The following is a 27,704-nucleotide window of genomic DNA, read 5'->3' on the forward strand; positions in this document are numbered from 1 at the left end:
CTCTGCTGAAGAAGACTGTCTGACACACTTGGCTAATAAAGGACTTAATAAAACGTTCCATCTCAAGCGACCTCGATCGCAGCTTTATTTCCTGCCATGACCTCTGCCAGAAACATTTTCTAAAAAGACTCATTCCTAGTTTTTCCTCAAAGGTTCCTTAAACAGGAGGAATCGTTTTAGTCGTCACAGAGGAGGAAGATCTATCGTCTGTGAGAAACACACACAACACCTAGAAGAAACACACAGGATATAACTTTAACATCTCCTTCGACACGTATCCCAGCATGCACTGCGTGAAACGCCCTGGCCAGGTCGCCGGTAGACTCTGATTTAGTGTTTGACACACAGACGGCTCTTTGGCCGATCAGTGTCACTTTAGAAATGTTGGATCTGGGTTTTTAGGAGCATCATTGTCATGCCGTTGCTAGGTTACAGTGCCGATGTAGTCTACTTGTTAGATTTGTCCACAGGTTGGGGAATGTTTCGTCTCATCTCTGACGTCTGAAAAACTCTTTTACTGCTCCGACACGAGAGCTTTTTAGCAGACTGCATCAGAGAGGGTCAACGCACTTCATCGCTGACCATCGTTTCTAGATTAAAGCAGGAGTCACTGATGGACACGTTCATTAAGTCGTTAATGATCAATAACTGATTACACACCTGCTGTAGCTCATGTTACATTAAAACAGGGGTTCCCCTAATTAATCTGGCCAGTATGGAAGTCTTTTCATGCCAGAAAATCAATAAATTATCATTTAAATTTCTTAATTATGGCATTGTTCAGTTAATTCTTATTAATTAGTAATTATGAGAGATTAGCATCTCAAAAGTTGACATTTTATAGATACATGGTTTTCACAGGACAGCGACAAATTGTGTTATTACCGAGTTATAATTTAGACTCCTTAATCATAAATATAATTAGGATAAATTATGAAATACTGTAAGTTCTATATATTTATCTTTCTTAACCTTTCATGTATTTATTTATTTTCTAGGCGTGAATGGACTTCCATACACAAACAACCCTTCTAACATTAATAACATTAGTTGAATTTAATCCACCTTTCATTTAAAGGACAGAAGTGATCAGTGATCACCTGCTGCAGCTCATATTACATCACATTATATTTAATAAAGGTTCCCTACATCAAGCTGACTCATGAGGAAGAAGAATCAATATCTGAACGATTAGGAACAATACAAATAGTATTATAAGGAGTAATACTGAGTATTATCTCATAACTGTGACTTTATTAAGTCATCATTTTGACTCCTCGTGTCGTTATTATGATATTCTGCAAGTTTTTCTTTTTTTATCTTTGCATTAATGTGCTTCCATAGAAATGTTCCCTCCAATCACTGAACCTCCAAATGACATATATTACATATTTACATGTACTTATATAATTTCCTTGTTTACAATTAACAATAACAGTTTGACCTGTTGGTTGTTTTTAGATATATTTTAGAGCTGCAGCCACGAGTCAATCCGTCGATTAGTTGATCGAAAGAAAACCGATTGCAACTATTTTGATAATCGATTCCTCATTTCAGTCATTTTTCAAGCAACAACTGCAGAAACCTTCTGTGGCTGCAGCTTCTCCGACCTGAGCATTTGTTTCTCTTTGTCGCATGTGACAAAGAGAAATAATCTGCAGAAGAATCGGTGATGAAAGTATATAAATATATATATATATATATATATATATACTATATTTATAGATGCATCTGTTATTACTTAATCGCTTCATGTTCACGCGTGTTCAGGTTCGTTTACAAACAGAAACCTCAGTGAACAAACAGCCAGCAGAGTCCACGCTGAAGAACACACCGGGACTGTCGGTGGAAACAGTTCACTCCGGTGACATGTCTGCAGAGAGAGCGGCACTGTTCCGGTTTAACACAAACACACGAGGACAAGAATCACACGAGAGAGAAGGAAACTGCACGACTACCTGAGCACGAGCGCGAATATTCCTGCAGCACATCAGAAATATTTACACACATATTTACACACATATTTACACTCTTTACAGGAGATAAACAACCCGGACCCTCCAGCTGACGTGATGTCACCGGACACAAACAACCGGTACGCACCTGAAGCTGCCCGCGCGCTGCGCTCCACCGAATGACTCCAAGAGCGCGAGGCGCGTTGAAGACATACAGCGACCCAACACACACACACACACACACACACACACACAGACACAGACACACACACACACACACAGATACACACACACACACACACACACACACACAGACAGACACACACACAGATACACACACACACAGATACACACACACACACACACAGATACACACACACACACACACACACACACACACACAGAGACACACTCACACACACACACACACACACACAGAGACACACTCACACACACACAGACACACACACACTCACACACACACACACACACACACAGAGACACACTCACACACACACAGACACACACACACTCACACACACACACACACACACTCGGTCCGCTCTGTAGAGAGACCTGTGGGGAAGCACTGAGCTTGGTCTGACCCTCCAGTGAAAAGATGGCTTGGTTTCCATTTCCAGGTTAATTTCTGTAGTCTGAGATCATTCAGAGACCAGCAGCAGGTCATAACGTGCTGAATTCAACCACTTCTCCCAGAAACCCCTGCTGTCACCTGCCAGGTTATCAACAGAAAGTGTTTATGTCCGGCCTCGTTCAGCTGCCTGCAGATCAATAACCCGCCTCTGGTCATATATATATATATATATATATATTATATATATGAATGATGTCAAACTGCTGAAATGACACCGATCGATGAGACAGCTGGAGGAAGAAACGTGACTGGAAACGGATCTAAAACGCAGTTTGACGTCGTCGATCATGTTCTGTGCAGCTTTTAATGATAATTATCATTCATAACATCACATGTAGAAACAGAGCTGTATGTCTCCATATTCTAATGAGTCTTAGTGTTACACATTGGATCACTGTTAGTATTAGAGCCCAGTCTGTGACATACAATAGTTTTTTATATATCTGAGGTGTTTTTAAAGAGCTGGGCTGAGAGCTGAGAGCCACAGACAGGAAGTGAGACAGGACTGAGAGACGGACGACAGGTTGATGGTTTGGGTCTTTTTGTTAACAACAGCCCTGAAAGACACTTATTACATCATTTTATTTTATTATCAGCAAAGTAAAAACTGATCAGGTTTGTCCCTGAAGAGCCACGAGGAAAACTCAGATCTAAGACAACAATTCTGTAAAAGTCTTTTATTTTACAAAACAAGATGTCGGCCAGAGAGTTTTCACTCGGCCTCGTGAACGACAGAATTTACCAAACAAAAAGTAGAAAAAAACGAAACAAAAAAGCTCTGTTGGATTTACAAAAATCGAAAAGGATCTGGGAACACAACGGAAATCCAGGGACCGTCCCTCTCCCACTCAGAGTCTCTTTGTGCCCAGTGATCAAAGCTGGGAACTACTTCTTGGCGTACGTGATCTTCATGGCGCAGGTCGCGGTGATTCTGAAGCCCTGCAGCGCGTCTTTAGCCACGCCCGCCTGCGTGTCGCTTTCAAACTCCACAAAGGCGATGTCGTGTTTCCCCGGGACGAGCCGCACCTCTTTGAAACCAGGAAACCTGCAGAGGACCAAAACACTGTCAACACACACACTTGTTTAGTGTAAAAAACAAGTCCTGACAGTGAACTCAGCACTCACTGGTTGAACAGCATGGAGAGCATCATCTCGTTGGTCTCTTCAGGCAGGTTGTTGAGGAACAGGATGTAGTTAGGGGGGTTGTCCGGCACCTGCAAAGACAACAGAGATCCCGATCAAGAACCTGATCGGACCAAGTTGGACCGGGTCTGTTCCAGTCTGGGTCAGCAGATAAACTCTTCCGGTGTGAGACATGTAAAGGGTCTGATCTGAAGTCTTCAGGTCCAGCCGCTGCCACACCTTCTCATACAGGTTTTAGAGATGTTTGACATTTGTACAATGAATTGTGGGATTTGAGGTCCGTCCACCTCCAGTGGTTCAGTGTGTTGTCTATTTACTCAGCATGTCAACAAAACAACCTGATTAAACCACAACGTCAACAGTCTTACCTGTGCTGCAGGTGAGTGCACAGGAGCCGCTGATCCCTGCAAACAGGAAACACAGAAGACGACAGTCAACAACATGGAGACCAAAAATCACACGTTTTCTGTTTGCTTTCATTCCAACACAACAAAGTTTACCAAGAACACAGGATGAGAGTCACAACCCAGAGAGCTGCAACAGGAACAACCTGTGAAAGTTTGTTCTAACTTATAATAAAAGTCTGTTTCTACCTTCTGGACAGAATCAAAATCGTCTCGATTTACTGCACAACATTAATGCAACAAACATGAAAGCGCTGTTAATGCGAAAGACCCCCTCCAGACGTGTTTTAATACAAAAAACACTCTGCTTTGAATATTACTTGTCAGATATGGTTGCTCCATAAAATCTCCCACTTCACTGTAAACTCCATTTTCAGTTTATGTGCACTGGATGCTTCAAGGGGTCACACCTCCCTTGTGTAGGTTTTATACTGGACCGTGATTGGCTCCAAACTAGTCGTGATGTCATAAGGTGTTAAACTGAGTATTTAAGGTGAGCTCAGAGAAACTTCATACTGTTTTAAAATGACAGTGTATTATAAATAAACGTGATATAAAGTATTCATGGTTTGAATTTGATAACCACGTTTCCTATAAAGTAGAGCAGTGAAGATGAACTGTTGGCAGCCTCAGTTCCTCTCATCACAAAGTGATTATAGAGCAGCATCAGGCCACAGCTCTGCCTCCTCCAACCAATATCCTGTTGGAGGTACAGCGGGGGTGCGCTGATGAAGGAGAGATTGACTGTCCTCATGTATACTTCCATCTAATGTCTCCTGATTTATTCTGCAGTGAGGTGACGGATCCCAACCAGGAAATCTGAGATGTTTACAGTCACACACCCATAAAAATGACAGGAATGATGAGAAATAAACAGGTTTTTGGAAATATTTCTTCCAGTGTGTCTCGAGTTTTTCTCCCCCTTTTTTTATTATAGCCATCAATCTTACTGTTAAGTGACAGTGATGCATGAAGTTTAGTGATCCAGACTTGATCAATTCTCTACATCAAAAACTACATCATACTTTAGGAGTGGAAGAAACTACATTCTGGATTTTTGAGGCAGATACCCAAAAAACTGATAATGACAGATTAGCCAATATTTATTTTCAAAATAGACACTTTTGGTAAGGACACCTGACATTTAGTTATTCAAGGATTGTGATCATTTACAGGGTAAAAATAAAGTTGTCAGCGCTCTCTGGTGGACAAACTACAGGATGTAATAAAGTCACAGTTTCTGACTGACAGTCTGTTCTGCAATATACGCTGATACAGACACAAACGATAATATCTGCCGGCCAATTCGTCTGACGACATGTACAGAAGCAAATGGCTGCCCGGGTGAGAAAATGGATTCAAAGATCCTGTTCTCAAAAAGCGATCAACAGTAATTAATGAATTACGACACACAAAACTAGTGAACTGTAAAGTACAGCCAGAGGATGATGACTGGCAGATCGCTGCGTCTCTGATGTTTAACTTTTGTAAACCTAAACTTGACATTGCTGACAGAAGCGTCACTCACCGCTGCTGGTTTCTTTGCTAGGCTAGATGCCGGCTCCAGAGCTTTCTTCTTCTTCTCCTTCTTTTTGTCCTTGTCGCCATACGTTCCCTTCACCTTGGCAATGACCTCTGAGTCGGTCTTGGCGTACTGTATCCTCTGGAAAACAACAGGACACAAGTTGGTTAAAGCCCAGCCCCGTTCTGAATGCTGACATCTTACATTTCTGCAGCTGCATGAAGGAAACCTGCAATCAACTTTAATGTGATGTTTGATGAAGGTGAAAACAAGTGTGGACAACACAACAGAGCTGTAGTGTCAAGTCTGAAGTGTGACTAAATACAACCAGCATACCACTAAAAGAAAAAGAAAATGCCCATTAGTCTCGGCCTACCATGGGCTTGTTGTAGAAGGGGAAGCCCTGCAGTTGCCTCAGTGCGTTGGTGGCTGCGGTGAGCTCTTTGAAGACGACGAAGGCCTGTCCCCTCATCTTCATGGTCTTCATGGCCACGATATCGACTATCTGACCGAACTGAGAGAAGAGCGCGTAGAGCGAGCGCTTCAGCTCTGCAGGACCAAGACGAGAAGCAGTTCAACACAAACTCCCAGACGGCTACAACAACACGCTGCTGAGACGACGATTTCATGACGACTTTTAGGCCTGATGGTGACGACGCTCTAGTGCTAATGTCAGCCTGTCTGTCTCCACTCAACCCTCCTGACAAGATCTGTTGGACTGTGACCCAGTCGGCATATACAGACAGGTGACAAACTACAGGAAAAACCTGCATAAATGAGTGGAGAAACATAACAGATGCAGATGCTTCCATATAGATATACTGAATAACTTCAGTTAAGCAATTTGAAGCTGCAATGATTGAACAATTAGTTGATCACCAAAAAAATGATAATTTTTCAACCAAAAATGGCAAACGTAAACTTTTGTCCAAAACCAAAAGATATTCTTATAATTTACAATATAAACGCTGAAAAAAGGAACCAGACAATGTTTCTGATAAATGTGTGGCTTAATAACAGGCTTTTCTAGGAGATTAAAAACGAATGCACACTTACCTTCTTTCTTGACTTTATCGTTTACATTGTTGATGTAAATGGTGTGGTTTGGTCGGATATCCATGGTGGAGTCTGAAGAAACAACAAGAGAGCAGGTTCACTTCTTAATTTACTGAAACCTGTCACGATCAACACTCAACATACGAACCACGAGCAGACAGTCTGAACAAACCTGATGCTATCGTTCAAATACCACACAAGCTGCGAGCTAACGATTTCATCATTACATTTCCATCCCAAGTGTTATTTTACGTTTTAAATGGGTTAGATGCTCAATTTACGTAAATATTAGCATGCGTTAGCTTGAAGCTGGTTAGCTACATTCATACATAACGTTAGCCGAGCAGCAGTTAGCTAGCTAGCTAACTTAGCTAGCTAGCTAACTGTTACTTTTTGAGTTTCCAATATGAACATAATCCATAGGCAGTTATCACATATCCCATCGATTCGGTAAAAATACAGACAGATGAGTACAATACAAATCTGTAACGTTATACATTTTACACTCACCTACTCTCCACTCACACCGCTCATGAAACAGGAAACACAGACCTCTGGCGCCGGTAAAAACCGGCTGCTGCTTAAACGAGTTTTACCCTCTACCGCCACCAGCAGACCAGGAGGAGAACTACAGGCTACATGCTAAAAATCACTTCAAATATTACCATTGTGATTTGTGCTGACGTAAAATGTTACTCATGTGAAAGTAAAAATGCAAAAGCTGAAGTATCAAAAGTACTCCTGAAGCAGAAGTGTCACTTTCACTTTATGCCATCATATATTTATTATTATCTGTCATATTTTGTATGTAAAATCTTAATCTGCAGAGTAACTAGTAACTATAGCTGTCAGAAAAATGTAGGGGAGCAAAAAGTACAATAGAAGTAAAATTATTAAGAAGCGTACAATGGAAATACTCCAGCAAAGTAGAAGTACCTCAACAATATATTTTAGTACATACTTGAATAAAGGTACCCCACCAATGCTTTCTTCTGAATTAAAATGTGTTTCTTCGGAGAGATTACGTGAAAGATACATGTAACTACAGACTTGTTAGAAACAAGCATTGTTTCTCCATCAAGAAAGTATTTTAGTCTGATATCCTCAATAAACTACAGCATTAAACTTGGAAAAATGTGATAAACCACTTCAACACTTTATCAACGAATTTGCTGACTGTCGAAAGTCATTTGGTCTATAAAATAAATATAATAATACCCTCCAACATTTCTCAAAGCCAAAGGTGACGTCTTCACTTGCTTATTTTAACAGACTCAGACTGAAACTGTCAGTTATCTTTCTTTATCGATTAATCTGCAAACTACTTTCTTATTCAAAGAAATTGTTTGATTTATAAAATGTCCAACACAGTTTTCATCCAAGCACCAAATCCTCACATTCAACAAGCTCGTACCAGGAAATTTAGCTTCAAAGGCATTTTTACTTGAAAAGTGACAGAGATGATTAGTCGAAGATGTAAATAATGCTGATCGAATGATCGGTTAATCATTTCAGATGGGTTTATATTCACAAATGATAAAAAAAAGCAGCTGTCTATCGTTAAATTCTTTTACATATACACATATATTACTGTGCATAAACATATATTTTATTATTTTACAGTTGTCCCATGTTTATAATGCCTTCCTCCAACATCAGTAGTGTCTCGGTGTAACACGGTCCAGCTGCCTTTTTTCTTCTGCTGGCTTCCGTATAGACGTGATGTTTTTATCAGCTGACGCTTCGCCGTTACTTTTATATGAAAGCTAGCTAACAGGCTAACGGGCTACTTTCACAGTGACCATGGATGTGAGCCGGTTCACACCGGGACGGCGACGCAGTGTCACCGGACAACGATAACATCTGTCCACGGTGGCGACCCTCCCTCCTCCTCACTATCTGTCTGTTTTGTACATTTCGTGAGCAGTCAGTCGGTTATCTTTGCGACTTTTGCCCTCTTTATTCCGCGGTGGCTCAGAGTTGCCCACTGTGTGTCGTGCTAGCTGCGTTAGCCTGTTAGCTAATTAGCTGTTATAAAGCAGCGTCGCTCACATTGAGGCTAACTAACCGGACTGGACGGACAACAGCGGGATGTGCCATGGCATCGGTCCGGGTGGCTGTCCGGGTCAGGCCCATGAACAGGCGGTGAGTTAAGGACAATAACATGGTTGTTAAACATTAACCGTCACGTTTCAGCAAGTTTAATGTCAGAAAGTCGCTGTTTTGTAATGCTAACTGAGGTCAGCGGCTCTTACAGATGTAGCCGCTGGTGGTCTGGGAGTTTAAAACACACGAAAGGATTCAGAAATATGCGTTTTTCAGGTTATTGTAATGGTGAAATAATGTAAAGGGAGTGTCTATAACCTCTGGAGTTTCAGCTCAGCCAGGTGGCTCATGTGTGAACGCAGCTGGTTTAGTGATTTTAAACAGACTGCATGTTGTCACCTGTCTGTCCCTGAGAGGCGGAGCAGGTGCAGCTTCACTCCTGAGAGCCACCAAACATCATCCCGCGGATATTTCAACCAGCAGAGGTCCGTTTTCAACGAGGTTCATGTTTTACCACCAGCGTGACAACAGAGCTGTAATATATCACAAGTGGGGCTGAGTGACACTGGACATGTACTACAGTTCAATACTACAGAGATTAAAACAATGTGTCCGTGTTTACTGAGTTTTACTGGTTCAGTACACAACAAAATAATAACAATAATAATAACAAACACCCATCAAAAGTTGCTCACAGTCATACCAACTTATTAAAAGTTACTCTATTATCTTGTCTGACCGAAACACTGGAACCATCAACGTTTTTTTACTTGATAAATGATTTCAAGTATTAAACAAATATTGAATTTGTTAATTATTTCTGAGTCAGTTGGCTCGTAGATTAATCAACTTATCAATCAACTAATTAATCGATTAGCAGATTGACAGAAAATTCTGTCTGTTGTTTAAAAGTCGCTGGTTTCAGCTTCTTGAATGTGAATATTTTCTGGTTCTGTGAAAGTAAATTGAATCTATAAATGTAATATTTTGGTTTGTTGGATAAAACAAGCAGCATGAAGAAGTCAACAAGTGATTTTTCACTATTATGTGACATTTTATTGACCAAACTGTTGCTTAAGAAAATAATTAGACTATTTATTGATGAAAATAGTTGTTAGTTGCAGCCGTGAACTAAACTCCAGTGACCTGTAACACATTTTCTTCACAGTCTGGAGCGTCTGTGTTAACATCCACTGTAATGAGAGCACACAGTGTTACATAATGTGTTGTTCAGTTATTGCAGACACCTTCGTGTCCCAGTTAAGCTCGGCTCATACTTTTAAACTGAAAGTGTTTCTGTTGCTGCTTCGACTCAAACATGAAGGATGTTGTTGAGCCTGAGAACAAACTGGGGTGGAGACAGCAGACATGATTGTACTCGACTGAGCAAACCTGTCGACCTGCTGACACTGTTCGGCTTCAGTCATGTGGATTTTATTGATGTCAGCCATGTTTGTCTGGAAAAGTAAACATCACACGTTCAAGTTAAACAGCAGCAACTAGGTAACTTAGCACTGTCGCACGGGAGGTGGAGCTGGGGAGTGCGGGTCGGGGGTTCGATCCCCGGCTCCCCCCGTCATGTTGAAATGTCCTTGAGCAAAACACTGACTAAGTTGCTCCCGATGGAGACCAGCACCTCGCATGGCAGCTCGGTCGCCAGAGTTTGATTCCAGCCAAGGGCCTGTGTTGGATGTCATACTCCCCTCTGTCTGCCTCTATACCTAATAATAAAGGTGAAAATGCCCCCACCCAAAAAACCTCTTTGTTTTTGACCATCCTTTTTCAGTATTTCATGAGACATTCCTGGAAAAAGGAAGGACGGGTAGTTTAATCACAAAAGGTTCAAAAGGTGATGAAGTCTGTTCTGTGTTCATGTCGTGAGCTGAGCAATGATGTTGTTTTCAGCTCAATAAACAAACATTATTGATCTTTTATAGGGAGAAGGACTTGACTGCAAAATGCATCATCAAGATGGAAGGGAACAAAACCTCCATCACCAACCTGAAGGTACTTTTTTATTTTCGTCAAAAGAAGAAAACACTGTTCACGCAGGCTGAAGATGATGCCAACACGTCGGAGCTGAAGCGTTGTCTTTATGTTTTGTGTTCTGATTCCCAAAGATCCCCGACGGCATCGCAGGTGATTCCACGAGGGATCGAACGAAGACTTTTACGTACGACTTCTCCTACGACTCCACGGACTGTAAGAGCTCCACATTCGTCTCCCAGGAAAAGGTACATATCAGTCACAGCCTTTCCTTCTGTTTCCTTTATTGCCATTTTAAAAACTTTTAAAAGCGTCCTGTTGTGGTTTTATTACCTTTTATTTTCTCAGCAGGTTTGAGGAGTAGATGAGGTTACAGACATGAATCTGACTTGAATCAAACTAGTGCCAAACCCACAACATGTTTATCCCAAATGGAAATTATAAACTTTTATTGCTGCAATTATTTTGATCTTTCTTTTTGCGTTTTGACTTCTCAGTAAATGTTTTGGATCTTGTATTCCTGTCACACTGACACTCCATCTGCTCATATACAGACATCTGTGCCGTGTTGTCATAGAACGTGCATAGTAGTTTCAGTTTATTTATAAAGCAAACAGGTTTTGCAACAAAATGCTTCACAAAAACAGACATACATATATACATACAAGCATAAAGGCATATATGTGCATAACAGATGTTGTGGAAATAGATTAGTAATAGCAAGATTAGTGCTACTAACATGCAAAGTGTCTTATTCCTCCGATAACAATGTAAGGCATGCCCAGATAAAACATGTAATGACTGTAATAAAGCTGTAAGTAAAAGTGAGCAGCAGCCGGCGTTTCAAAGGATTAATTGGGCTCATTTTCCAGTCAGATCTCCTGTTGTTCTTTTTGGATGATTAGTGGTAACACAGATTTGGATTTGGGGTCAGAGGGTGGAGGATTGATCAAACTCTTGTTCTCGGTCAAAGCAGCTCGTTGTGTGTTCAGTCAGGACTCTAACGTGACTGGAGCTTGTCATGAGCTCTGATATATCACGTTACAGCTCTGCAACATCAACACTGAGACACCGAGTCGCGAGAGTCTCAGATCTGGAGTGAAGTGTTTAGCAAGCATTAAAGAGGTCTCAGCAGAAAGAAAAGCTCTTATTTTCTTGTTTTGTTTGCAGGTTTTCAAAGACCTGGGCTCAGACGTGTTGAAGGCGGCGTTTGAGGGCTACAACGCCTGCGTCTTTGCTTATGGTCAGACCGGCTCGGGGAAGTCCTACACCATGATGGGAAATCCAGTGAGACAAAACTCCCGACATGTTTGACATTCACGTTCCAGACTCTCTTATCCAGAAAGACTTCAGAATGACTTTGAACAGAGTGATAAGATCCACAGAGTCCAAACTATTGATCCGTCTGCTCAGTGGAGTCACCTGAAGAGCTCCACCGACCGTGTTCAAAATCAAAAGATTATCGGTTGATGTGTTGATTATTTGAGGCCACGCTGATGTCGTCAAACGGCTCGTTTTGTCCGACCAACAGTCCAAAAGATATTAAGATATTACATTTACTCTCATATATGGCAACGAAAAACAGCAATGTTGTATGTGTATACATATATATATATATATATATATATATATATGTATATATATATAGCTTCATGTTTAAAAAGGCTCAGTCATTTCCTCAAACAGCAGCTCGCTGTAGTTTTTAATCAAACTAACAGCAGGAAATAGTGCATTTGTTGGGGACTATTTTCAGCGGCGGATGAATCCACGTGTGGTTCTCTAGTGACTTTAGGGCAGCAGGACGGTGTTGAATATCATTAGCCAGATTTTGTTCCCCCAATTGAAGATCTAGGTGCTGCAAACACTTAATTTATTTGTTTATTGTCGGCTTAAAAATATATTATTGCGATATTTGACTATTAAAATAATATTTTGAGTCTGAAAACACTGAATCGGCCCATAAAATTCCCCTCGTCTATAGTTTTAATTTCCAGAACAAACAGAGGACGTGGCCTCAGTGTCCTTTGTGTTGGACAGCTGACCAGTTTGAGTGGTCAAAGGTCACGATCTGTCTGTTAATGTAGAGTTTTGTGTTGAGTCTCGTGAGGGAGACGAGTCCGACTCCCCCCCCGGAGCCATGGAGCTTTTATTCTTCTGTCCCATCTTATCAGCACTCGGCTGTGAGGTGGATTAGCAGCTACACCGTCAATAAAGCCGCAGGCTGGCCGGTTCCTCTGAGATTACACTGGTATGCAGAGAGTAAATACACTTTATAGAGCAGTATTGACGAGGTGCTTCACATCACGCTCAACTTGATGTTTCAAACTCTATCTGGTATTTAACATTTCTCTGGTTTTAAGCCTGTATCTGTTGTTTCTGTGTGTTTGATCTGACAGAAGTCCAACTGTGTTGTTGTTGTTGTTGTTTCAGGGAGATGCAGGTGTGATCCCGAGGTTCTGTGAAGGTTTGTTCAGCCGTATCTCCGAGGCGACTCGATGGGACGAAGCTTCGTTTCGTACAGAAGTCAGGTGAGACCAGATTTCAAAGTGCACTGTTCACTTTATATGCAGGAGAGAAGTCGGTAGTTTGTATTTCAGCCTTCACCCTTTCTGCTTGTTGGAGGATTTTGCATAGACCAGTTAGTATGAATAGAAGTGGAAAATAAACTTATCAGACTCCAGTCACCTTAAACAGAAGCACAGGTGCTGTACCTAGCTAACAAACACACCACAGAAATGACTCTGACACAAACCTGCTGCTCGATTAGATGGCTTTGTTACTGCAGTCCCACTTTAGCTGTAGAGTTTCATCCTCATCCTTGACCAATAACGGCATCCTTCATCTGTCTTCTTGCTCTTGTACCGGAGCCGTGGCCGAGAGCTCCAACTTGCATCAGGAGGAAATATATTAAGGAGCAAATGTTTATTTGTTTTTGAGGCTACAAAAAGAACTTAATTGTAAAAGGACAAACCTGAGATACAGAGCAGTGAGTTGGGATTGGTTTTTTTTCAGCTACCTGGAGATCTACAATGAGAGGGTGAGGGACCTGCTGAGGAGGAAATCCACTCAGACCTACAACCTGAGAGTCCGGGAGCACCCAAAAGACGGGCCGTATGTAGAAGGTGAGACTGGAGTTCACTCCAGGGCCAAAATGGTGGTTTAAGTTGGTTTTAGTCAGCTGATTTATCTGCATGAGTTTGGTTTAGGTTTTATTTTGTACAACGATCTAGTTTCTAAAGTTTTTATGTCGCCTGGTTTCAGATCAGTTCCAGTTTTTCTGTGTTTGTCAGGGATGGTGAAGTGAAAGTCTCAGAACGGGTGTTTTTGTTTTTGCAGCAGGAAATAATTGCAGAAATAATTGAGTAGAAATCTTTAAGCAGAAGGCGAGCATGAACCTAGTTAACATGTTTTCTCAGCATTTTGTGCACGTGTCGACTTCCTGTAACCTGCCCCCCTGTAACGCCTCCCTCCTGACCTCAGATCTGTCCAAACACCTGGTGCAGAACTACAGCGACGTGGAGGAGCTGATGGAGGCCGGAAACATCAACCGCACCACCGCCAGCACCGGCATGAACGACGTCAGCAGCCGCTCGCACGCCATCTTCACCATCAACTTCACACAGGTCAGAAACGGTTAACTGACTCCTCCGTGGAGGCACCGGACAGGCGCTCCGTCCTGCTGAATTTAGAGAGTTAAGATAATAATAACCTAAATATCTACAGTTGTCTGCATGTTATATTTCATCTCATGCTCAATATTTCTGTTGCTGATTTTCACCAAAAAAGGTGTCGGTTGGTTTTCATGCAGGTTTTGTGTCACCACACATCACTATACCTGCTGTAAGAAGACACTGATCACTGTAGTTTACAGTAAATAAACTTCTCTGGTGACAAGAACGGCTCAGAAAATACATCCAGTACTACGAAGTGAAGAGAAGCATGTGGAGGAAACACAAATGTCCCAGAATCCCTCAGTGTAACAAACAGTTCAACTACCTGCTGTTGTTTTGTTTCAAATCATTTGATGGACAGGATGTTTTTTTGAAACTGAAATAATGTGCCTATAATTGCATCTCGCCTTCAATATTCAGGCTAAGTTCGATGCAGAGATGCCCAGCGAGACGGTTAGTAAGATCCACCTGGTCGACCTGGCCGGCAGCGAGCGAGCCGACGCCACCGGAGCGACCGGCGTCCGACTGAAGGAAGGAGGGAACATCAACAAGTCGCTGGTCACCCTGGGCAACGTCATCTCGTCTCTGGGTCAGAAGCAGGAGACGATGATCTGAAGTGCTTTCTGTGTGTGTACGTTGGTTGACTGTGTTTGCTGACTGAAGGATCTGTTTCCTGTTTCTGTCCAGCGGACATGTCGCAGGACGGAGGGAACACCAACCTGAAGAAGAAGTCAGTGTTCGTCCCCTACAGAGACTCCGTGCTGACATGGCTGCTGAAAGACAGCCTGGGCGGCAACTCCAAGACCATCATGATCGCCAGTGAGAAGCAAACACTAAATTACATACAGACATTTTAAATTTCCCAAAAAACAGAAGTGTTGGATGTAACGCTGTTTTAAAACCGCTTCTCGTCGCAGCCGTTTCCCCCGCTGATGTGAACTATGGAGAGACGCTCAGCACTCTGCGATACGCTAACCGAGCCAAGAACATCATCAACAAACCCACCATCAACGAGGACGGCAACGTCCGGCTGATCAGAGAGCTGCGGGCTGAAATCGCCCGGCTGAAAGCTCTGCTGGTTCAGGGCAACCAGGTAAACACTGACGGAGACAGGTGGAGTCTGGAGGAGGTCTCACTCTGCTGCTGTCAGGGAGTTGACTGAGGACCATTCAAAGGCACTCTGGTGATAAAACACAGGGAAGAAAGTGAACTAGAAGAAGAGGCAGGTCGAGGGAAAGAGAAATGAACAAACTGGTTCCTCCTAGTTAAAGAAAATGGAATCTTTTCATGAGATTTTGTTTTGTGGTTTTCTGCCTGTGACATGCTACCAGCTTGTAATCATAATAAAGTCACAGCCTGAATGAAGAACACAACCCGGTCGAAGTGTTTCTGACCCGTTTGTTTGTGTTTGTGTCAGATTGCTCTCCTGGATTCGCCCACTGCTCTGAGTATGGAGGAGAAACTGCACCAGAATGAAGCCAGAGTGAGTCTGGTGTCTAATGATGTTCACCAAGAAGAGTTTTCCGCCTGTTGCCAGTGGTTTCTGTTGGTTTCTGTTGGTTTCTGTTTAGTTTCTGTTGGTTTCTGTTGATTTTGTTCTGATTTGTGTTTGCAGGTCCTGGAGCTGACTAAAGAGTGGACCAACAAATGGAACGAGACACAGAACATCCTCAAGGTTTAGAGCACACGTTTGTTTATCGGCCATGTTTTTCATGCTCACCATGTGGACTGCCTGATTTTCCCCTGATGTGTGTGATCGTTTTTGAATGTGTTGATGTTTGTGTCTGCAGGAGGAGACTCTTGCTCTGAGGAAAGAGGGGATCGGAGTGGTGCTGGACTCTGAGCTGCCTCACCTCATCGGCATCGACGACGACCTCCTCAGTACCGGCATCATCCTGTACCATTTAAAGGTCAGAGATCACCTGAAACGCTTCACCTGGTGGACAAATGATCTGTTGTTTACCTGGGGAACACCAGTGTTTGATCAAGGCGTTGGAACACCGGCTTTTATCGAGATGGAAGTGAAAGTGATATTTAAGTCTCCAGGCCTTCATCAGTGTTTTTAAAAAAAAGAAATTGAAAGAATCCTAACAGCCTCATGGAAAAGAAAAACCAACCTGAAACATCAGAAAAACCTCCTGAAACTTTTCTACTTTCCATTCCAGAGGGGAGAAAAAGATAAGGAGCAGGAGAGTACGTCTCGTAATCAGAGATGGTGTCCATAATGACTTTACCTGAGCAGAATGAAGTGTCCTGTAGAGAGGTGTGGATTAGGGTGTCTTTCTGTTTGCAAGTGACTTCTCCAACTTCTTTGTTTTTCTCCTTCCACCTCAGGAGGGACGGACATACGTGGGCAGAGAGGACGCGTCCACAGAGCAGGACATCAGTGAGTTTGTCACATGAGCCCGTTCTTCATCAACAGATCCACAGATAACACCAACAATGACACAAGTGCTTCACAGAAAAGCAAAGGAAATATAAGCAAATGTACTTCTACACACTACAACATGTTTGTACATTGCATTACATAAACCTCATGTACCAGTGAGCATTTTGTAAAAGTCAAACAATGTTTGATCTCTGATTGAGACATGAACTCACTTCTTAAACTCACAACCTTTTTTTTTTATTGTTTATGGCCCTTTACATGTGTTTCCCTACAACGTGTATCTATATCTTGTATATGACCTCTTCTATTATACTGTAGCTCTATATATGATCATTGTAATTGTGCAGAAGTTGGTATTATCCATGTCTCTCCTGTGTTGTTCTGTCCTCCTGCAGTCCTGCACGGTCTGGACCTGGAGAGTGAACACTGTATGTTTGAGAGCCAGAACGGCACAGTGACTCTGGTGCCGCTCGGCGGAGCTCAATGTTCCGTTAATGGAGTTCAGGTGACGGAGCCGTCGCAGCTCAACCAAGGTGAGAGCCCCCGGTGACGTCCGACGTCTCATCAGTTGTCTTAACGTCACGTCTTTGAAGCTGCACTCGCTGTGAAAATGAACTGAGAACATGTTTAATCTTGGAAGTGAAAGAGGAATCTGTTGTGTCGTCGTCCAGGTGCCGTTATTCTGCTCGGCAGGACCAACATGTTTCGGTTCAACCATCCGAAGGAGGCGGCCAAGCTGCGGGAGAAACGGAAGGTGAGACAGTCCTGAGGGTCTGACTGAACCTGCTCCCAGACGAGGCAGTCAGGGTGATGTTGTTGACCTTTAACCTTCTTCCCCTCAGAGCGGCCTGCTCTCTACATTCAGCCTCTCTATGACGGATCTGTCCAAGTCCTGTGAAAGCCTGTCCACTGTGATGCTCTACAACCCCGGGTGAGTGTAGAATACACAAGTAACGTCACCTGCATGTGATTATCAGCTCAGATCCTGCAGTGCATCTCCCCTCTGCATCAACACCCCCTCAGGACTTCAGACTCTGATGTTCAGCTTCTGATCTAGTTAGTTTATCTGCATTTAAACGGCACTGACAAAGAACAAAATACCAAAGATGAGATTTAATGAAACGCAACAAAATGTGGCTCAAAAAATGTTCTAGTTGATCAAAATGAATCAAGTTCAAGATTCTCATGAAGGAACAGACCAACAGATGTCTTCCAGAAAAGAGACGAGAAAGCTTTGTTTCATCACACGCTCTTTATTAAACACAGTTTGACTCTGCAGATCAGCATTAAGTTCTGGAGGTTTTCTGTTCGAGATCTGCAGAAGTCCTGCAGGGCTTAAAGGATAAATCTGCTGATAGTCCTCTAGATTTCTCAACTAATTCCATGAAAAGACCAAAACCAGCAGACGATGTTTCTACTAACAAGAGTTGTGTGCGTATCACAGCCTGATATCTTCGTCTTCTGCTTTATTATTATTTTTGTTGTTATTAATAATAATATTATTAAAACTCATCAGTGAGCCTCACTGTTGTTTCCTTCACCACCATGAACACACACGCTGCAGTTTATCTGGACTCAGTCCCACACACACCGTCCTGCTGCCACAAACACTCACTAGAGCTCCACATGTGGATTCATCCGCCGCTGAAAATAGTCCCCAACAGATGCACTATTTCCTCCTGTATAGAGTATAGAATAACGGCAGCCTCATATTTTAAGACTGGCGATGACTGAAATCCACTCATTCATGCTCCACAGAGGATGAACGATTTCCATTTCGGACACTACATGAGTTTCCTGTGGTGTCACCCTCAGGACAAACTGAGATATGTAATTGCTGGATTGGTACAGATACAGGTCTCCAGAGGACGAACCCTCTGATTATTGTGTCCCCTCTGACCTTTACTGCCACCATCAGGCCAAAGTGTAGAAATCTATGTAACTGAGCTCGTTGCTCTCAGTGTAATCTGCTGAACTGTAGACAAATATGAGTTTATTTTTTATGTTCAAACGTAAAGAGAGGCAGCAGTGTGTTTTGTTAGATTATTAAGCCCACAGTTTCCTGTCATCTGTACACACTTTATGGTTAAAGCCCGCTGGAATTAACTGTATCAACCCCGTCTTGTCGACAGTCTCTTCACTGAGAAGGGCCCCGTCTTCCTCAGGTAGACTCAGCCGTCCACTTCATGTCTAACTGTCCTGTTTTTTGGCACAAAGACATGTGTTGACTCGTCCAGTGTCTCAACCTGAACCCTCATTGTCTGTTTTTTATTATTTTGCACGTCACTTTGTTGCTTCTGTCTCCATCTTGACGTCTGAGAGTCGAGAATGTGTCATTGCTTTTTTTCACATCGCCTGGCATTTCATTTGTCTTTTTGTGTGTCGACTGCTGCTTTCACTTACTGCACTTTACTAGTGGTGGTGTTCAATGTTGACGTGTGCTCTTCTTTTTGATGAGGCTAAAGGAAGCTGATGAAGGTTTTTGTGTTTACAGGTTGGAGTTTGAGAGACAGCAGCGAGAAGAGCTGGAGAAACTGGAGCTGAAAAGGTCAATAACAAAACTACTGAGAGACTTGATCACGCACTCGTCCACAGGATTAGGGTTCTAGAGTTATCAATAACTTTTCTAAAAGTAAGATAATCACCTCTTGTCAGGTGGGAAGGCGGACATCAGAGAAAGGAGGAGAAGCTGCACACTTACATGATGAGAAAACACAAGCAGTTTTGAGATGCCGCCCTTTAAAAAATACAAAATCCAATTCAGAAATACTGTTCAAGCCCAAGTCATCATCAAGAAAACCATTTTTCGATATGTTAATTCCCCCTTTTTTTTACAACATTGGTCACTGTTACATTGAGTCTGTTATTGTTGCTGCAGGAGGCTGATCAAGGAGATGGAGGCAAAGCACCAGAGTGAGAAGGCAGAGCTGGAGCGCCTGCAGCAGGAGGTGGAGAGTCAGCGTAAGGAGTCTGAGGAGGTGCAGCAGCGGATTCTCCGTCAGGAGGAGAGCCTCCGCCACCGCAGCCAGGACATCGAGAGCCGCCTGCAAGACTTCCTTGCTGAGAAGGAGCGCTTTGAGGAGGAGAGACGCTCAGAGGTCCAAGGGGAGGACCTCCAGCAGCGGAAACAGCAGGAGGATGAAGCAGAGGAGGAGCAGGATGAGGAGCAGCGGCGGCAGCAGGAGGCGGCAGAGCAGACTGAGATCTACCGCGAGCTGGAGAGGCTGAAGAGGGAGCGCGAGGAGCAGAAGGTTCGTCTGGAGACTGAGCGGCGGCGGCTGGAGGAGCAGGAGAGGGAGCAGCTGAGTCTGGTGGGGAGGCTGGAGGAACAGCTGAGAGAGAAACACGAGGCCGCCGCCACCCTGCTGACCCGGGAGGACGCCCGCCGCATGGAGGAGGAACGTCGAGCCCTGGCTGAGATCAGAGAAGCACTCCTCCGTGCCAAAGAAGCTGGAGAGCGGCTGGATGTGGAGGATGCAAGCGAGGAGGCGAGATCTGCCCAGGCACGATACACGGACTTCAAAGAGGCTCAGGTGAAGGAGCTGGGCCAGCTGGAGGAGGGGCTCCGGCAGCAGAGGGAGCACCTGGAGAAAGAGGTCGCTGCTGAGCGTAATACACTGCTGCTCCTCGGCCACGGCCTCAAAGAGCGACAACAGCAGCTGAAAGAGGTGCAGGAGAAGGGGGCGCAGGACGCTACAGCTGTCTGCCAGGAGGAGCAGCTGGTCAAACAGGCGGAGCACAGACTGCAGTTTAAGGAGCGTCAGCTGGCCAGCCTGGCCGACGGCCTCCTCCCTGCGCTGGCCGAGGAGAAGCAGCGAGCAGTGGAGATGCTGGAGCGCAGCGGCGGAGGAAGCAACGGGAACTGCAACAGCCCGCCGGGCCTCGACAACACGCTGTACCAGGTGGAGAAGGAGCTGGAGGACAAAGAGGAGAAACTGAACCTCCACTTGCACAGCTCTCAGCAGCTCCAGCAGCTCCAGGAGACCTACGAGTTCACGGCCAACGTAGCGCGGCAGGAGGAGAAGGTGAGGAGGAAGGAGAAGGAGATCCTGGAGTCGAAGGAGAAGCAACAGAGGGAGGCGATGGAGCAGGCGGTGGCCCGGCTGGAGAGGAGGCACTCGGCCCTGAGGCGCAGCGTCTCCCTGGAGCCCGACACCGAGGAGCAGAGGCACAAGAGCTCGCTCATCAGGAACCTGAGAACGGGGGCCGACCTGGACCAGCAGAGGTCTGGTCTTAGAATAAAACATAGATAACCAACATATATTAGATCATTTAAATTAAGTTGTAAAGCTGCATGATTAACTCGGTAGTTGTGTCAAAGACGGGGTTAACTTGCTAAGTTATTAGAGGCCCTGAAGATGTCTGAAAAATCCTTTTGTTGTCTGACTGTTGAGGGAGACGTAACACACTGAAAGCAAACAAGTGCTAAAAACTGCTGCCATGAAAACTCCTAGTCTTGTGTTTTTCTCTGCAGAGTGGAGCGGGAGATCCAGAAGCTGAGACAGAGGATCAGTGAAGGGGAAGACAACAACAGGACTCACTCCATCAGTAACGATGAGAAGGCGAGTCACAACAGCTCCCCAGTCAGCCACATCCAGAGTCTGAACACACTGCTGCCGCTGTCGGACGACAGGTACTGAGCTCTGCCGCCTTAAAAGTCTTTGTACCGCGTTTACCCTCCAAGGTTGTCTCCTGGTTTTTTCCCCAGAAAGAGGTACGGCTTCTGCTGCTACTGGGGCACAGGGTTGATCTTTCCATCAGCCGTTTGGTTTGTCATTCATTTGTTTGTGTCGTTGCTAACGTCGATTCTTCATTGTCCTGATTTGTAACAGGATAAACGCGTACATTGAAGAGGAAGTCCAGCGAAGGTTACGCAAGATGAATCTTCTCAATGGCAGCAGCAGCAACATGGATCTGTCTCTGTCCTGTGAGTCTCTCAGGGTAAGAACTGCATTACTTTATTTAACATGTTTTATTAAGGTGCTGCTGATTTATTAATAACTCAGCATCCCAACCAGCTGTGTATACGGACCTTCACTCTTTCAGTACATCTTCTGACAGAAAATGGATCGCCAGCTATTTCGATAATCCATTAATAGTCTAAAGTCGTTTTTCAAGCAAAAACGCCAAATATTTTCTGGCTCCATCTTCTCAAATGTGAGGATTTGTTGCCGTTCTCTGTTTTTATGGTATTTACAGTGTTTTGGATTGTTGGTCAGACACAAAAAAGACAGCTTGGACTTTGGTAGATTAATCAGTAATGGCAATAATCATTAGTTGCAGCCATAGTCAAAGACTCCACCAGGTGAGAGGTTTTAGCTCCAGAACAATATATATATATATATATATATATATATATATGCTGAGATATAGCTAATGATTAACTAATCTGTCTTGTGATCATTTTGCAATTATGGACAGAAAGAAAATCTATAAATACTCAAATAAAAGTCAAGAATGTGGTCTGTTCAAACAAAGAAATATCGGGTTTTCTCTTCAGTTGCAGTAAATAAAGGAACTGGCTGCTATTGGACCATTTGCAGCAACTCATTGCTCCTTTTTACAGCGCTGACGAGCTCTGGCTGGAGCTGCAAGGTGTTTCTAGTCTTGATTCGACTCACCTGGGGCTTCATTTGCACTCTAAAGTTAATCAAAATACATATTTGAGTGAATAAAGACAGATTGTGAGTCGAAGCGTCTTTTTCTGTGTAGAACTGATATTTAGCTCTTTAACTCTGCAGGAGGAGGAAGAAGTTAGCGACTGTAGCTCTGTTAGATTAACGGATGAGGTAAGACCAGGATCCACTTGCTCTGTACGTCCCAATGAGACTTTCCCTGCTCTGTAATCTGCATGACGTTCCCAAATACTGTTATGGATCGGCTCACTCTTCTATCAGTCAGTTTGGTTTGTACTTCTTCTCCACCTGGTTTTTATTTATCCTGGTTTTGCTTAATTCTTTCCCTTTTTTTCCTCTCATCATGAAGTATAATTTACAATTTTGGATCATAAATTAAAAACTGCTGCTTGTTATTTTGCAGATTTAGAATATTCAATTTAAATGTAATATTTAATGATACTGAAAGTTGATGTTTAGTTTTATTGTTTTCAGGATGACGAAAAGCTGCAAAACATTAATCCGAGGAAGCTTAAGTATGAGGTAAGACCAGTATCTTATTTTGGTTTTGGGATTATTACAATTTAATAAACCAGTCATTAAAGATCTGTAATTCTGATTTCCACAATGGCAGGGGTTCTGTATCTTTGCATTATATTAAAAATGTGCCTGTAATTGCTCACATGCATGGTAAAAACATGAATTTAATGAAATGGTAAAGATTTACAGTGGAATCAGTTACAAACAGGAATGCACAGACCGATCACTCATATCAGTCATTCCAGTTCAGTTTGACTTCAAACGGCACATTTTGTGTTGGTCTTGAATATCTGAATGTTACAGTTCTGTTGTTTATTTTTGAAAGAACCGAGGAAAGGAAGCTCAAACCGATGCTTGGGAAGTAGACTAGCAGACAACAAAACAGCCTGAAATGATCAAAGATTTAATATTTCGGCTCACAGTCCTTAATTTCAAACAACGTGGAACCAAACATGGGTGAAATAGTATTTGCAGATTCCCTTTTATCAGTCAAATATGGTACGAGATGGGAAGCATTTGAGCCAGAAACTTCAAAACAAAACGTAAGCAAATGCTGCTTTGCCCATGTTTGATTGGAAGTTTTTAAAAACGAGAAGAATATTTCTTTGTACACTTGCCATCCTAATTTGCATGCCAAACCTCTTCATACTGTTAATTTTGAATCACTTACAACTCACCTGTGCACCTGGTGATGGAGGAACTATAATTCTCATTGGGGTGGATTATGGACTATAATTCAAAGAGCCTTCGCATCCTTCTTGACGATGTAGTCATGGACTCCCCCCTTGTGCACACAGAGAGCCTGCGGGGTGTGGTCTAGCTTCCTGCCTGCCCCGGAGCTTGAAGCAAACTCCCCTCCCTACATCCAGGAAAACATGTTGGAAGAACCAGAGAACGGCCTCTTAAAGCTTCACAGAGAAGAAAAACTAGAATCCACACCTGAGGTCTTGATTGAGAAACAGGAAGTGCCTTGCGAAGATGGTGACGCAAACAAACGGTTGCAAGGAGGAGTGAATATCCCTCTAGGAGAAGTGGGCCGAGCTGTTTGTGAACTCCATCGTTGTGACACTGGACAACACAAGTTTTTTGTCACCTCAGCAAACACAGTGACCAATAGAGTTGATGAAAACCAGAATATTACTGATAAAAGAAGAGGCGATTCTGCCTGCTGTGTGCTTGATGATGATGATGATGACAAAAAGGTTGAAGATAGAGCAAAGGAGTTGCTGGTAAAAGTCAAACACCAAACATGTGACCCAGGGATAGTAGAAGACATGTCAGAGTCACAGAACTCTGCCAGTGGTCACATCAATTCCAAGCAGAAGTCAAAGGAGTCCGTTAATGGTCAAATAAAACTAGAAACAGACACAGAAGCTGAGAAAGTGTCCGCCAACAGGGGCTACGTTATGAGATATTTTGCTGGAAAACTGTCGGAAGCGTACAAAGACGCTGGTAGAAGGCTACAGAGCACACGGGACATCATTCAAAATGTACGAGTAGGTGAAATGAAGGTTGTACTCTCTCAGTACGTGACCATGATGTCGAAAGAGCTGCCGCTGATTCATCGAAGGCAGCTGAAACCAGAGCCAGAACCTTTCATCCTCGCAGAAAACAAAGTCACTTTGGTTGATCCGTCGAGGGATTGCGCCCTTAGTCTTCCTCAGAGTGGCGGCATGTCTGCGATCCCGGGCGTCTCGGGATGGCCCGAAGGATCTGTGTTGTCCCTCAAAAACACATGTCCTGAAGTGTTTTATCAGAGGCTGGTCCAGCTGCCACCAGCCTTGTCTCAGCTACAATCACTTTCATCTCAGAAGATGCTAGAGAAGTTGGAATCTCTGGCTCCTCGAATGAAAGTCGACAAGCTTCTGAGTATCTTCTGGCTCAAAACTGCCAACAGTAAGCAGACTGTCCCAAAACCGGGGTGTGTACTTTTGTCAGAAAAGGACATAATAGTGCTGTCAAGTGAAACTAATTCAGATGACACTTTAGCTATTTTTCACCATTTTAATCTACTGGAAATCAAGAAGGTCCAAATTAGCTTGGCAGGCCAGCACGTCCGTCTAATTAACTGCACCGAAGACACTGTCTTGGCAGTCATTACCCACAGCAAAGAGCTTACCCAGGAGTTCTGCAAGGCTTTACTCAAGGCCCTTTCTCCTGAAAAGTTCTCTGGAGGGACTGAAGATCACCCGTTACTCTCTGATGACCTCACGGTCCTCTCTCTGGATTGGACGTCGAGTGTTCCTGACATCGTCCTGGACAATGGTCTTCATGTCACCTCCAGATTTAAGCGGGTCCTCGCAGACCTGCTCTACATTGTCCATGGGAACATGGATGGTCCTGGCAAACCTTCTCTGGCCGACGTTTGTCCTCTCCTCTACACCAGCGTCAAAGTCATGAACTCTACCCGGGTGCATCAGGACGCCATTTTTCAGTTCCTCCTGACTGACACTCATGTAGCTCTCCTCCAGGAGGACGGCGTCTTTCACCCGGTACCGCGGGGCTCCAGTCTGGTCCCTGCCCAGCCCCAGTTTCAGGGGCTTGAACTCCGCAAACGTTCAGAAATCAGATGTCTGCTTGTGAGGCAGAATGACAACTGGCTGGTGGTAGATATCTCGTTTACAACTCACAAACCACAAATTCGAGAACAGAAGGTGGAGTCCGGGCAAGGCTCGGCTGAAGTGCCCCCCGTCTCTGATTACAGCGGTCAGTGCGACTCCTGGAAGTTATCTTTTGGTTGTACCTCAGAAGCTGTGGTCTTGATTAATCATCTGTGTGTCTGAGTTACACACCTACTACACCTACACCTATGTACTTACCTGTGTCCGAAAGAGAGAGAGAAATGATCAGGCGCTCGCCTTTTGTATTGAAGGATGTGTTCAATATGTTTTTGCCATTTGACGAGGAAAAAAAGGTGCTCAGAGATATTGTCTGAAAAGGTGATTCATCATCGTGCCAAAGTAAAATGGACACATCTGAAACTATTTTTAAAATATTTTTAAAACATTTTATAAACTTTTCAGTGTGTTGTTCAAATGTAATTGTGTGATTTGGCTATTTTGTCATTAAATAAAAGATTTGAGATGAGACCATGTTGACATGAGTGAACTGTAATCTCTTGTAATTTCTGTAGTTATATGAAGTCATTGTGACTGAATGAATATAAACAGTTTATGTATTTATGAAAGTGTCTGTTTTCTGTTTTTAGTCGTGTTGATTCTTGATTGTCTTGATTTTTTGATCTGATCTGGTTCAAAGGGAGAATGATGTCACTTAATTGCAGTTTGGTCTAAAATTTTGTAGCTTGCACTTTAAGAAAAATGATTGTAATCTGTTGACTTGAAGAAAATGGGAGGATTTGTCATGACGTGAAATGATTACACGTAGAATATGATTAGTATGTATTTGAAGGAATAATGTTCAGTGTCTGTTTTTATAATTTTACACAGAACATGTAAAACAAAAGATTAGATTATTAAAATAATAAAGATTGAACTTTGTCTGATTCTTATTGTCTGATTTTATTTGGCAATCATAGTAAATCATTCTCAATCAAGAGTCAACCCTTTACTCTCCACCTCTTCTTCTCTCTTCCTGTCTTTTGTCCTTCTTCCCGGTGACTTCCTCTGCAGCACCTGGTCTCTCGTCCTCTGGGGACGAGCGCCGACGGCCTCCAGGAGCCCGTTAAAATTAGCATTCCCCGTTACGTTCTCCGCGGGCAGGGGAAGGACGAGCACTTTGAGTTCGAGGTGAAGGTGAGTTAACTCCGCTGTGCTCGTCTTCACAGTCATCAGATATTTTACGTTCTGACCTGTTCGTCCTTCTCGTGTGTGGATCTGTAATATGGTTGTAATCTTACACTTACAGTGGCAGTAGTGGAAGAAGTACTCAGACCTTGTAGTGAAGTAAAAGTAGTTATACCACCGTGTAGAAAGATCTACATCAAACGTCTGTCTGCCTTTCATCAGATCACTGTGATGGATGAGATGTGGACGGTGTTCAGACGTTATAGTCGCTTCCGGGAAATGCACAAGAGCCTCAAGTTAAAATACCCAGAGGTGAGACACATTTAAACTGTGCTGTCTGTTGAGGCACCTTGTCTGGGATCAGTCTCGGCGGTGGGCTTTGTTTAATGTCACTGAAGTCTGTCATGTCTCTGTTTCAGCTGGCGGCTCTCGAGTTCCCTCCTAAGAAACTGTTTGGAAACAGAGACGAGCGGATGGTCGCCGAGCGCCGGAATCAGTTGGAGGCAAGATATTTTAATACGGTTTTATTCGCACGTGGCAGCAAAAGAAAGCGGTCGATAGAAGAAATGGAAAGGTTAGAGGTCTGGAAGTGGGAGGTCACTTTGTTCTGCTGTTGTGTTTCAGCGTTATCTGAGGAACTTGTTCCGGGTGATGCTGTCGTCCTCCGGTTCTCCTCTCAGAACCGACGCAGACGGCGGCTTCCATCTCACCAAACACGCCATCTGTGAGTTCTCGCCGTTCTTCAAGAAGGGCGTCTTCGACTACAGCAGCCACGGCACCGGCTGACTGGACTGTGAAGCGTCCGAAATCTTCTCCAAAGCCAAAACTTAAAAACTGCTCGGTGCCTTTTCTCTGGCCGTCTGCTCGGGAGAATCAGAAGGTCAAAGAAGGAAAAACTTGCAGGTCAGTTTTCTGTCCAACCTCCCGTCATCCTGTGAGACGAAGGTCTCAAACCTGTCAGGTGCTGTTCAGCTCT

General features: G+C 43.6%; 2 protein-coding genes across 3 annotated transcripts; one reads left to right on the forward strand and one right to left on the reverse strand.

The window, feature by feature from the left end:
• Positions 1-3,272: 3,272 nt before the first annotated feature.
• On the reverse strand, positions 3,273-7,275 carry snrpb2 (small nuclear ribonucleoprotein polypeptide B2). The gene is made up of 7 exons (XM_070918950.1): positions 7,246-7,275; positions 6,736-6,807; positions 6,056-6,228; positions 5,686-5,820; positions 4,122-4,157; positions 3,736-3,824; positions 3,273-3,655 (listed from the first exon to the last, which is right to left on the reverse strand). Exons 2-7 carry the CDS (start codon positions 6,797-6,799, stop codon positions 3,496-3,498), a joined length of 657 nt encoding a protein of 218 aa, XP_070775051.1. The 5' UTR covers positions 6,800-6,807; positions 7,246-7,275; the 3' UTR covers positions 3,273-3,495.
• A 1,558-nt stretch (positions 7,276-8,833) lies between these two features.
• On the forward strand, positions 8,834-27,514 carry kif16ba (kinesin family member 16Ba). 2 transcript variants are annotated; one of them, XM_070918804.1, is made up of 26 exons: positions 8,834-8,880; positions 10,719-10,788; positions 10,902-11,015; positions 11,938-12,054; positions 13,198-13,295; positions 13,780-13,889; positions 14,248-14,390; positions 14,859-15,027; positions 15,126-15,257; positions 15,356-15,531; positions 15,856-15,921; positions 16,054-16,113; positions 16,229-16,348; positions 16,773-16,824; positions 17,223-17,360; positions 17,499-17,581; positions 17,670-17,758; positions 19,322-19,375; positions 19,706-21,052; positions 21,302-21,460; positions 21,660-21,768; positions 22,938-22,985; positions 26,615-26,737; positions 26,951-27,040; positions 27,148-27,231; positions 27,353-27,514. In XM_070918804.1, the coding sequence occupies exons 1-26, from the start codon at positions 8,834-8,836 to the stop codon at positions 27,512-27,514; spliced, it is 3,960 nt and encodes a 1,319-aa protein (XP_070774905.1). The 2 variants fall into 2 exon arrangements, with proteins under 2 accessions (XP_070774905.1, XP_070774911.1); XM_070918810.1 differs by lacking the exon at positions 21,302-21,460.
• The last annotated feature ends 190 nt before the right edge of the window (positions 27,515-27,704 follow it).

The sequence above is a fragment of the Enoplosus armatus genome, chromosome 2, assembly GCF_043641665.1.
Source record: "Enoplosus armatus isolate fEnoArm2 chromosome 2, fEnoArm2.hap1, whole genome shotgun sequence".
Lineage (NCBI taxonomy): Eukaryota > Metazoa > Chordata > Actinopteri > Centrarchiformes > Enoplosidae > Enoplosus > Enoplosus armatus.

What these genes read in the sequence shown, in the direction of transcription:
- snrpb2 (XM_070918950.1), bottom strand. Translation starts at nt 6,799, where the DNA reads ATGGATATCCGACCAAACCACACCATTTACATCAACAATGTAAACGAT. An exon ending in TAGCAAAGAAACCAGCAGCG is followed by an intron (nt 4,158 to 5,685) that starts GTGAGTGACGCT and finishes TCCTGTTTGCAG; the next exon opens with GGATCAGCGGCTCCTGTGCA. An exon ending in CTCTCCATGCTGTTCAACCA is followed by an intron (nt 3,656 to 3,735) that starts GTGAGTGCTGAG and finishes GGTCCTCTGCAG; the next exon opens with GTTTCCTGGTTTCAAAGAGG.
- kif16ba (XM_070918804.1), top strand. Translation starts at nt 8,834, where the DNA reads ATGGCATCGGTCCGGGTGGCTGTCCGGGTCAGGCCCATGAACAGGCG. An exon ending in CAACGTCATCTCGTCTCTGG is followed by an intron (nt 15,028 to 15,125) that starts GTCAGAAGCAGG and finishes GTTTCTGTCCAG; the next exon opens with CGGACATGTCGCAGGACGGA. An exon ending in AGCTGCGGGAGAAACGGAAG is followed by an intron (nt 17,582 to 17,669) that starts GTGAGACAGTCC and finishes TCTTCCCCTCAG; the next exon opens with AGCGGCCTGCTCTCTACATT.